The 13,137-nt window shown below is 24.5% G+C and overlaps 1 protein-coding gene across 7 annotated transcripts; it reads right to left on the reverse strand.

The window, feature by feature from the left end:
* Positions 1-541: 541 nt before the first annotated feature.
* Positions 542-11,963, reverse strand: LOC114130737 (kinetochore protein NDC80 homolog). Of its 7 annotated transcripts, XM_050197841.1 has the most exons (18): positions 11,862-11,952; positions 10,885-10,983; positions 9,997-10,147; positions 9,628-9,894; positions 9,254-9,400; positions 8,890-9,159; positions 8,714-8,825; positions 7,649-7,871; positions 6,975-7,132; positions 6,582-6,693; positions 6,393-6,505; positions 5,000-5,132; positions 3,489-3,694; positions 2,371-2,592; positions 2,187-2,291; positions 1,639-1,766; positions 1,443-1,544; positions 542-722 (listed from the first exon to the last, which is right to left on the reverse strand). In XM_050197841.1, the coding sequence occupies exons 5-18, from the start codon at positions 9,352-9,354 to the stop codon at positions 716-718; spliced, it is 1,992 nt and encodes a 663-aa protein (XP_050053798.1). In that variant the 5' UTR covers positions 9,355-9,400; positions 9,628-9,894; positions 9,997-10,147; positions 10,885-10,983; positions 11,862-11,952; the 3' UTR covers positions 542-715. The 7 variants fall into 7 exon arrangements, with proteins under 7 accessions (XP_050053798.1, XP_050053795.1, XP_050053797.1 ...); XM_050197838.1 differs by lacking the exon at positions 9,997-10,147 and having other exon boundaries at positions 9,628-9,947; positions 11,858-11,954; XM_050197840.1 differs by lacking the exon at positions 9,997-10,147.
* Positions 11,964-13,137: the final 1,174 nt, after the last annotated feature.

Here is a 13,137-nt window from a genome sequence, read left to right on the forward strand (position 1 = left end):
AAACATCTCTTATAACATCTCAAACCCTATTTCTTAACTATATAAGTGTACCTTTATGTAGGTAGATAATATTTGTATCAGTGGTGATGGTGGGGGAGGAACTTAGAAGCTAAAAATTAATGGTAATTGTTCGCTTGAGTGCAATGTACAAGGAAAATCACTAAAAATATGTAAATGCATTTAGCTCCACTTGATTTAAGCAGTAAAGTATTTATGTGTTTATTTGTATTTATATAGCTATTTCAATAGCTATATTTTTAACAGACTATTGTGCACTTGACGCCACACTCCAAGCGATAATGACGATAATGTATCCGAGTCTAAAATCAATAATGAGCAAATGTTTTTTCTGTAATGTCAAATAAGATGTATAGATTGCCTTAAAAGTATAAAATGCATAATAAATAAAACAATAAGTCTACTGTTCAATATTCTACGAAAAATGAAAAAATAAGATAAGTGAGTGTTTTTAATTACAATTTACAATTTATTTATTATAATTAAAATATCAAAATTTTATTTCTTTAATGTTATAATAAAAATATAAAAATAAACTCTTAAACTAGGTAATTCATAAAATTATACAAGAACTATTGATTTATATGCACTTGTATAGCTTATATAGGTGTGTTGTACAGCGTACATACAAATCATTTATTTTAATGTTGGATATATTTACTTTTAATTGATTGTAGCTTTTGTAATTGTTCATCATTTAATTTCTGTAAATTTATCATAAAATAAAATAGAACAATGTTAATGAATTTAATAAAACTATTCATAAAAGATGGTTCCAATCATAAAAAATTTATATGGTATATTATGAACCTATTTGATGTTTCACCAATTAGTTAAACATTGATTATTATTTGTTCTTGACAAACTAATGAATCTTTTTAATTTATTTTTAATCTTGTTTTAAATACAATTTATAAATAAAAATGCCGTTATACCAATTGGTTACCTCACCTCTTGAATTTTAAAAAGTCCTTCAAGTTATCTATGTGAAGATATTGGTATAATATTATAATGATAAATTAATTTTATAAAAATGATATTATAACAATCAAAATTTATGAATTGTTATTTTTTTTAAATTTTAAAACTTTAGTAGTTTAGTCTGACCACATTAAAAACTTTTTTTTTTTATATAAAATACAAGTAATTTTACATGAGAAAATCAAAAATATAATACAGACTTTCTTTGGATTGAGTACCCATCTATTGAACATATATTTTTGTAACAGTTAACAGATAATTTAATTTTTCTTAAAGATTGTTTGGAAAAATATAGAAGTACATAAGTTACACTATCTAAATCTTGACAAGCTTTAAGACAGAAAGTGGTGATCATACTAACAGTTTTCAAATCGTGAGTCATTCTTAATTAGTTTAGTAAAACTGCTTAAATTATAAATATACATTATGAAGACCATATATACCTTAACCATTTTTTTGTTTCTTCAATAAGTTCTGCGTGCTTTTTCAAAGAATTGTAGGCCCTTGTTGAGATGTATTCCTTTTCATTTTCCATTTCACTAATCCTAAATAACATACAATTACAATTATATTACATAAATATAAAGGTAGCTCTATCTTAATATTTTTAGTAATCAAAAAATATCAATAATATCGTACTCTTGATATAAATTAATTTTTTCTTCTGTTTTGATTTCAATTAGCTTAACATTTTCAGTGTTAGAAAAATTATTATTTTTTATTTCTGCTTTAATATCATTCAACTTATTTACAAGCTCTTCTTTTTCCTAAAATAACCATTGAAAATAGTATTTAAATAAATATTAAACTATGAAAATAAAATAAATTATTCTTAGTGGAATTTGAAGCTTTTAAGGCAAGATACTAAAATTAATCAAACTAGGTAATACAATTTCCATTAAAAATATTTATTTATTTTTTTTTAATTGTTGAAGTAAAAAAACATAATAAATGAAACAAGTTCAATTATGTATGAAATATATAAAAACAGATTTTCCAATAGGTACTTAAAAAATGTTATTATTATTAATGCGTTTGATAAAATTGAAAACATAGTTGAATGCTGAATGCAAAGTAAATACCTATCTAATCTACTACAAATTACAATTTATGTTTTTTTTTTAAATTATGAAAAAGCTGTCTACTATTAATTGAGAATAACGCATGAATATTAAAATAGCATTTACCTTAAATTGATGATCAGTGATTTCTAACAAACGTTTTTTGTTAGCATCGCGTTCAAAATCTAATTTTTCAGCTAATATCTTCAGTTTGTTGTATTCTAGCTGTGCCTAAGTTATAATATTTTTCATATGCATAACAATTTATTAGTACCTTCCTATTTATTATTTTTTTCTATGTTTGACTTACTGAATCAACTTCAATTTTCATAGAAGCAAATTTTTGTTCAACTTCTTTCAGTTTCTTAACATTTTTGTCTTTCAAACATTTAAGTAATTCATCAATTTTTTTTAGAGATTCTCTTATGTGCATAACTAGTACATTCTTATCTGTTATAGCGTTTTCAAGTTCAGGTAATACAACAATATTTTCAGCACACAGTTTATGGTATTGTACAAATAATGTGTTCAGCTAAAAAATAATAAGCTTATAAAGTAAAAACAAGCATAAATATATTTTAAAAAATAAATAAAATGTATAAAATAAAGTCATGGCAATAAGTTAATATATTGTATATAGTGTAGTATATATATATTAAGTTAATATCAAATAGTAAATGTATTAAGCAAATAAATATAGTAAAACTTGTCTAATATAGACATCTGTCATTCATGGAAAAATTATTCGGTTCCCACGACTTAATCCATTTTTAAATACATCATGCTTTTAGTAAGATGGAACTTGTCTAACGTGCAAATGGAAACAATATGTTTGTAGTTGACCTGTTCATTAATTTTAGCATAATTTTTAAATAGGTATTTATAATAGTAGGCTGGTAAAATTTATTAAATAATAAAGAAGTGTAAAATCGATCTGTATTAAATGGAAACCTGTTTAAAATAAAAAAAAAATAATATATTTAGTCCCGGCCATTTTCATATTATTCAGGTTTTACTGTATATTTTTATTTTAGATTCTAAGTAAACCGTAAAGTATCATTTATTATACTTTATTACAAATTTTTGTTGTAACTTGTTAGTAATAATATTAATAATACACAATATTTTACCAATCTGTAGCTTAATAAAATTAAAAGTTAATATAGCTTATCAAAAATTTAAAAAGGTAACACTTTTCTGAAGAAAGTTAGAAATTAACAGAATCTACATTATATATTGGAAATTGAACACATATTTTATACTGTTTTCCATTGGGTTATGGGTTAGATTCTGAATGGAAACAGTTTTTTTGTTTGATATTAATTCTAAACATTTTAATTTATTTTTCTATTAGGTAATACCTATTACCTATTTCAAGTTTATTTAATTTTTTCGATATTCTTTCGTTTTGTAATAATTAATACTAACTTTCAATTTAAAATCAATAGCTTTTACGTTTTCAGAGTACACCATATTTTTGTATTCTTCAAAACAATTTTCCTCAAATTGTATGTCTTGTCTCAGACTAAGAATATCTTCTTCAATCGTTTTCTTATCCGTTTGAGTAATCTTTTGACTATTGATACAATTGTTCACAATATACAATTCCTTTTGTAAGTTTTCAATACTGTTTTCTAAATAATATTGATAAAAAATAAAAAACTTAATTAGCATTTTTAAATTTATTTGACAACAATTGTCATAAAATAATTATAAATTAAGCTTAAAAGATGTTGGGTCTTATAAACAGAAATACTAAGGACTTTAGAAAACCTTTATGTTTAAAAATGTATATACGATATAGGTATCTAACTACCTACTGCTTTAGTTAGATCTAATTTTGGCTCATTAATTTGGCTTAATAATTATTAAACTTATTCAAACAACCTTAATAATAGGTATTCAATAAAAGAATTTCCTATGTCACCAATTGTACCTACTAATTACTACCTCTAGATTAGGGGTCGTCAAGAAATTTCTATTACAGTCTGGAACATCAAAATAATAAATAAATAAGGCCCATACAAAAATATTTTTTTGATAAATATTTTTATAATAATTACACTATCTAATTGAGGTACTTTAACCGTCCAGTTTTCTGCCTTCCACGGTCTGTCAGTTGTTGACTGTTTATTTAGAGATTCCTGAGATTCTTTCCTTTTAGTTCAGGAATCTGTAGGGCTAGATTCTTTTTTGATCAGACGTGATTTAATTGATATTATGTTTGTTTATGATATTTTAAATAACCATAGGTATCAAGTGCTCAGAAACGTTAAATTTAATTGGATTTAGAATCTCATTTAGAATTACTCATAATTCTAATTTGTTCTTTATACCAACATAAAACAAACTGGCATTAATTCATTTTTTAAGAGCTCTTTTAAATATCAATAGAATTTCCGCTATCTTGGACTTTTTCGTATTATTTAGCATAAGTACACTTAAAGACCAAAACTTTGTTTTTAAGTATAATGTTTAGTTATTTTTTTCTTCTAATTTAACATTTTCATTTTCATAATTTTATTTTAATTTTTTTATGCCAATGGTTTGTACAATTTTTTTTTTTGTGTAATGTTATGTAAAAGGTCTTATGATTAATAATAATAATTTATTATATAATATAATATAAAATATACATATACTCTTCTCATTAGTGAAAATATAAAAGAATGATAAATTACAGAAGAAGAAGGTAGAAAGAAGAATTTAAGAATAGGTAAATTTACTATAAATCTATTTATGATACACTATTGTTTTACTATATAGGTACGGATTATTATGGTAAATTTTAGTTGTCAAAAATCAATCGAAACATAACATTTAAATACAAATAAATATAAATGTAACATTATAATTTACAAAAGTTAAACAATTGACACTATAAGTATTTATGTGTATTATGAATAAATAGGTTTAAAAGAATTAAATTAAATAGGTACCTTGAAAAACGCATTCATTCTTTTTTTTTGATATGTGTTCCTGTATTTCATAATAACAACTTTGTAAATCTTCAATATATTTTTTTGAGTTAACAATATCTTTATGTAATGCTATTTTTATAGTTTTCATTTCCTAAAAAATATATAAGTATTTATAAATGATTGTATATTTCTTAGTCATTTAAAATAAATAATTACAATTTCACATAGGTATAATTATAGGTTATAATTTTATATTTTATTAATTCATGATTAATTATTTATATTTACACTGGTTTACTTTATATCATTACATATTAAATTAAGTAATAATTGTACGACTAAATTTTTTTTACTTTAATTTTCTTATTCTATTTTCTTACATACTGAATTGAAAAACTTTGAATTTTATTTATGTTTTTAAACTTATCATTTACATAATTTTAAGATTGTTTTATAATAAATAATTCATAAGATAAAAATTCTTACATCGACAAAATTTTTTATAACTAAAAAATTTATAAAATTTATAACAATTAATAATGTAATTAATATTACAAATCAATTATTAAATATCTCGGAGCATTCGGAACTTCTAATACTCAATAGTCAATAATAATGTAATTGAAAAAAAAAATAATATAAATAACCATTTTAATAGTATTAATGTTATTTTAGAATTTTAAATTTTAAGCAAATAAATGTATTGGTATTACAATGAATAATGATGGTACATGTTACCATGTTAACAGGTACACTCGAAACCTACAATATAGCAGAAAGAGTTCCCTAGCTAATCTTTTTTCCGTAGGCATTTATTCCAAATACTAGATACCGTTTTCTTCTTCTTCTTCTTCAAAAAAGGTTGGTTTCTATTTTTCTCCACATTATTTTTGACTAAAATAATGTCTATTTTCCTCCAATATTTTTGCCGCTGTTGCACACAATTATGGTTTCGAAAAATTTAGTCTTGGTTTAATTCAAGAACCAAATGTGAAAAGTATAAAAATGTGGACACGTACATTTAAGAAAATACTACATATACTTACCACATTCCACCATTTATTTGGGCAAAATCATCATCTTCATTATTATGAACTACTAATGTATGTGAGTCATTCCATTCACATTTTAAAGACAATTTTTATAAAGAAAAACCAAATATATTTATGTGACTCAATATTATGAAGTAAATTCAAACTTGTATTTATTGTTAAGTAAGAAGTATTTATACTCCAAAAAAATTGAAAGACTATATTGAGCAAACAAACGTCCTATTATTTTACTTTATATTTAAAAAAAATATACATAATATTATATACTATTTTATTATTTTTTTTATTTATTGGAATTTGGAGGAAAACGGTATCACGTTTTTGGAGGAAAATGGACTCGTCCAATATTTTAACTATACCTCTAATTTTTGTTCTTCAGTAATGTCACTCAATGTATCAAGATCCTTCTTATAATTATTAACTTCTGTCTCTAATTTAATCAATAATTTCTTATCAATGCCCAGTGTTTTTTCTAAATAAAATAAGAGGTATTACAATATTACAATAATAATAAAATTATAACATAAGATAAAATCATTTTAACAAACCATAATTTTCCAGTAAGAGATCTTCTTGTTTATGGAGTAATTCTCGAATTTCTGGTTTAACAGTTCCTCTACTCTCAATTTGATATGAATTTAATAAAAATGGCAAGTACAACTATAAACATAATTTACTCTTATTAATAAAAAAAATTTAAAAAAAATGTTTGCATTGTTTGCAATAGGTATATTGTAAATAAATAATAAAAGTTTAATATAAAATAAGTGTTTTATTTTATATCCATAGGTAGTAGGTATATACCGATAAATATAATGAATAATTTAGAATATTTAAGTTATATGCATATCATATTATATTTATTTCATTTTTATATTATTTTATAAAAATGTACATCTAAAATTTAACTAAAAATAAAATAGTAAGTTATAAGTAAGTACTTTAAATTGCACTTTTTGTTCATAATCTTCAGATTTATTCGGATCCAGGGTTGACGGATACATTTCATCCAATACGTTGAATTCTTTTTGTGACTCACATAATTCTACTAACCAGAGTAATAAACCAACCACTTGTGGAAATGAATGACTAGTATTAACTATAAAAATAAATCTTAGGTATAAAATTTAAGTTAAAAAAATAAATAAAATAAATTAGTGGTTAAATTGATTAAATTATGGTTTAAGCTTTACTCTGAAAAATCATAACCATAAGTCTCTATTTTTACTGTTTATTTTATTCTACTTATATATTTCAGTATCATAAATTTATTATACACTCAACATAACAATAAATACGCATAAACTACATAATTAAAAATATGTATGGATATAGATATTTTTTCCGAAAATCGCGTGAAGATGACAAGGTATAAATAATAAATTTCAACATTCCTATGATCTGCCACTTTTTATGTATCAGAGTATCAGTTACATAATGCGTACTGCATGGATCTGAATAAATGGAATATTTTAAAGAGTATGATCTATTATTTTTTTATGGCAGCATACAGTAATGGGAATAGCTTTAATCAAATTTATAATTCAATTATTTCAAATAATAAAAATTAAAATATATTATTAAGCCTATAAACATAGTGAAAATTAAAAATTACCAGTAATAAGCCATGATTTATCCACTTTTCCTTTATAGTAGTATTTTCCCATAATTTTAGGTAATTCGTCCACATACTTGTTTTCATTTAATGTTTGATTTCTTTCTAACTTTTGTAATAGATATTTGCACATATCAGTAAACCTAGTAGTCGTCATTGGCTTTATACTACCGTTATTTAGAATTTTACTTGCATTTGGAGCAGTCAAAAAATAATTTTGAATCTACAAAATTAATATTAATTTGTTTTATTAATTAATTTAAAAGGTTAAGTTAAATATTTACTATATGTTATACATATAGAAAAGTATTAAAAATATAAGTTGTATAAAATAGTTTTTTATATCATATAAATAAACAATAGTGAAAATAATACAATTTTTGTTAACAATTATTTGTTCAATACCTTCTTATATATTATTGCGATGGGTAATTTAAATATAATATAGGAAATTATTAAAAATAAAATATTATATTACTGGATTTTTTAACAAAAATAAAATAAAAAACCAAATAATTTAACCAATTATGGATATTTTATCTTGGCTATGAAAAATAGTGACAATAAATTAACAATACGTAGGTATAACGAATAACGATTAGGTATGTACATTTGATTTTCATACATATTCCTTTAACCTAACCCATTACAATCAAACTCGACGACCACCGATCAAATAATTAATGACAAAAATTATATATATATATATATTATATAACTTAAAATATTCAATACTTTTCTATATTTATAAACTACAGTTAATATTGAACGTTTTAGTTTGGCCAATTGGCTGAAAAGTGAATCGTCCAAAAAAGGGAGGGTACGATTTTGGTTAAAAAACATCTAGCTCGAGTATACATTAATAATTGTAATGTTACGTTGTACTTTTAGATAGACACAATTAATGTCTGTGACTGTGAGATGATTGAAACTTCTTAAACCTTAACCTCGCCAAAAATTTCCGACACTTATTCTTCATAATGTATAAAATATAACTGTTATGTAAAGTTATCTCACGAGACTTAGTATAAAGAAATATTTAATTATATTTATGTTGTACAATACTTTATGTATAGCTGTTTGTTGAAAGTCTTTTTCTGTTAAAGGTCGGACTTCTTTTCTTTTCTTAACTAAACCGTAGTGACTATAACGTGGTTCTGAGTTTGAATTTCGACTCCTATAATTAATTTAATAATTTATAAATTTAAATATTATAAACCAAATAAATATAACATAATTACTTGTCACTAGAATTTATTCCATGGTTTTTTAGATTAATATTTGGTGTAGACGCACTTTTATTAATACCGCTAATAGCCATGGATGTACACACCGGGTTTTTCGATGTCGATGGCCGCTCTTTTGCAGGATGATGCTTGGTTAAATTATCTGATGACATCGACTTTTTTCTTTCTAACAGTCCAGGTCTTGATGACTTTCTCTTCGCTAAAAATTCGGGTTTTGGAAGAATTGATCTTTTTACCATACCATTTTTTTCTTGACTATTTAATCTAATTTTTAAACATATTTATAATTGTTATAATTTCACTATTCCGCAAAAATTTATCGTAAAATAATTGTAATAATGAATTAATTAATGAATACCTCATATTATTATTTTTATTACTATCAAATGTTGATTTTTGTCTTTCTAGCGTTGTCCCGCTAGCTGCTGACGAACGTCTTTGAAAAGATGTCTTCTTCATTATTTTATGTTTTTTTATTCATTAAAGACATTAAATATGCTTAAATCTAACACAAAATAAGAAAAATGGACATTTTGAATTTTTATAACTTGAGGGGATGATATAACTGCGTGTGTCGTGTAAATTAAAAATGTATAACATAAAAAAATTGCTTGGAACAGAACCATATAGTTAATAACACAAAATTGGTTATGCTCTATGCAAATTTTTATGCTATACATTTGTAAGATAGACGATATATAAATAATAAATATATATACATATTGTTCTTACTTTTGAATTTGATTTGAAGTCAATTTACTATGAAATTAAAGCTAACAATATGACTATTATACTTTGAATATTTTTCAAAGTTTATTGTTTTCAATTTATTGTTTATCAGTTATAAAATAGTAAACTTAATGTTTACTAAAAAATCGACTAAAAAGCAATTCTCAACACAAACAATCCCACGTCACCACAGGATAAAAAACGTTCGTTATCATTCACAGATATATAGACGTAACTGGGCTCAATCCTAATGTTCTCGAACTTGACAATCTTTGAACAAAACAGAATCAAATGTAGCGATTCCGAACCAAGACAATCCCATCCTAGAATACATTTTTTTTTTGTTATCAATCGCAAATAATAAAGACATACCTGGACTCATTTCTAAAGTACTCGGGACTTGAAAATGTTTCGAATAGAACAGAATCGACTTCGACTAGAATTTTTAGTTCTAAGAAAAGGTAATTCCGTACCGGAACCACGTTTAGGCTAGCCCAACAGTATAGTAGGGGGTGATGCTGTACTATTTTATAATAATAAACACGTATATTTAATATATATATAAATAAACAAAAATAGTACCTATTAATTGTATAATTATTTATATTATTTTTATAGAAGCATAATTCAATTAATGTGTATTACAAAAAACGTTCTATTAAATTAATATGATAAGGGTTTTAGGAGACAAGTTCGCTACTGTTCTGTGTGTATTGTGTAAATAATAGTGTATGCGGTGTAACTGGAATTATCTTTTCAGTTTTCACACTGGCAAACATTCGCACTAAACCACAAGCTGTTCGTCAAACATTTATGATGTCTCTCGTTTATATGTTATTTTTAATTAATTTAACGAAAAATAGGTAAGTAATTTGCATTTTTTTTTTTTGTATTAAATATATGTCTGATAGCAGGGACGGATAGGGCTATTTTATGTTACCGGGAATTAAATTTAAGGGCCCAAGTTTTTCAGTCATTTCAGCTGTAGAATTTTTATTTGTTTTTTATGCTACTATAGTAATAATAAAAAATTGAATTAATAAGAAACGGAAAAACCCAAAATGCAGACTAAATGTTTATATGTATTAGATTATTATTCTTTTGTTATCGCCATATCGGCTTGTTTATTAAATGTATTAAACTTATAGATTGTCGATCTACATATAGCCTGCAGAGTACCTATACGGTCAGTATGCCTTTAACATCGATATCGATCGTTTCAAAATTTAAGATTTAGTGTTGTAATTTCAAATTTGAAACCTCTTGTATGAAGTATGCACCGATCAATTTAGTGGATGTAGAGAGTTCGTTTTCTATGTTAAATGTTTAATATTCTACGGGACCATAGAAGTTTCACTACTGCAAATAAAGGAAAATACACGGTAGTTAATTATTTTTTTAATTTAAATTTATTTTAATTTTTATAACTAGTTCATGTTAATTTTTAGTCATGTTTTTTTCCTTTTTTTAAAAATAAATATACTTTTTTGCTTTTTTAAAACAACGTGTGCTTTTTAAGTTGCTTATTATACTTTAGAATTCGAGCCTTATTAATAAGTAATAACATTTAAAACATAAAATACCGTTTTTTAATTAGGGACCTCATAATTTGTTACGGACATATGGGCCCACCGGGAAAATCCGGATTTTCCGATAGGCAAATCCGTTCCTGTCTGATGGTGTCGAACAATTTTATATTTATAAACATTTTTTATGATATTTCAATACCTATTTGAATGCATAATAATATAATTATCCGATTTTTAAACAAATTTATTAATATTTTTAAATTATTTCATAATTAATACATTTTTAGGATACGTTTTTTAAACTTCTGCTTTCTGTTCAAAATTAAACATAATTTAATCTATTAACTCAACATTTGTTTAATTTCATAGACTCGAGTAGTATGAAAATGTGAGTATAGGTTCAAAACCCGTAACCCAGCAGCATACTCCCTATTCCCTTCGCCAACACCGCTGGCTCAATTATTCTTTTTTAGTAATTAGTGATTGCTAATAACATATTATATAAAAGAATTACTGCCCTTATAAATTTTTTGCTGGGAGTAATTGCTCCCTTTGTACTCCCCCTCTAAAATGCGCCACTGTGTAACAGTTATTATTAAATTATTATTATTAAAAAAACAACAACAAAATAAATTCTTAAAATATTTTAAAATGTTTCATCCTAATTAAAAAATGAGTAAATAATAAGGAATATTAACACGTACTTACGTCTTTTTCGGAGGATAAAAATGTTGTAATTTCTCTTGACGGATATTTTGTACTCCGTTCAGTGTTCACGCCGATCAATATTGTATAATATTTTTCTACATAGAGGTGATTTATGACCCGTGTTACCAACACCGCGATTTTGACAGAGTGATGCAGTCGGTCGCGGATCACTAAATTATATTATAATAAATAGGGTTGCTCGAATAGCATCAAAGCCAAGGCAGTCAGCAAAATTCGATAAAAATTTATTAACAATTAACTCAGTAGTAGTAATCAATTTTTAGTTTTCACTTGTATTTACACTGAGAATTTATTTTTTTTTATGTTTTTTTTATTAACTTTGATATGGTTGTTCAAGGTGTTGATATTCGATCTTCTATACCGTGATCGACTTGAATATATTATTATAACCATTTTCAAAAGTATAATAAGCTTTACATTCATTTCTACTTTTTTTTTTATTGGACTCCAATTTCCGGAATACTTGTCACGAAAACGACATTTGCTTTAAGGCACCGTAACGAAAAATGACGTAAACAAATAATAATAAATAAAATGAACCACCTACGAAATACCTACAGGCACACGAAATACTTCAAAATATATAGCAATGGGTTTTAATATTATAGTGTTTACACATTAACGCTTCAACTACTTTTGTAATTTTGTAGAAATTCAAATATAGGTAATATTTAGACTATAATATACTCGCATACTTCAGTCATTATAGTGTTCTATGATGATATTATAATACTATTATATTGCAGTGTTATTAGTTATATTACACAGAATTGTCAGACTTCCATAAAATAATATACATAGTTATCATATTCTATATAGACGTCTGTGTTATAATTATATACCTAGCGGACGACGGAAAGTGATTACTTACCCATTAATCCGTATTGAATTAAATTATGGACGTACATAAAATTAAAATAAATAAATTACTAGCACGCACATTTGAACCTTTTCAATATTATTGTTTTACAACATTATTGCTCTATCAATTATCCAGTATTCGTTATCAATACGATTTTTAAGAGCACTCAAGTGTCTTAAATGTCTTAAATCGCGATGTTGATACAGCTATAGATAGGTACAGTCTTGTATTTTGTTTTATCGAACATGTCGGGTAGGTAACAAGAAACAAAATATTATAAGTCTTGTTAACATTACTCTACGTTAGTACCTACGTCATTGTTAGTTATTTTAATTTATAACATTATAACATATATTCATTGTAGTGTATTCATTACCTAAGTTATGTTTATAA

This window comes from Aphis gossypii, chromosome 1, assembly GCF_020184175.1.
Source record: "Aphis gossypii isolate Hap1 chromosome 1, ASM2018417v2, whole genome shotgun sequence".
Classification (NCBI taxonomy): Eukaryota; Metazoa; Arthropoda; class Insecta; order Hemiptera; family Aphididae; genus Aphis; species Aphis gossypii.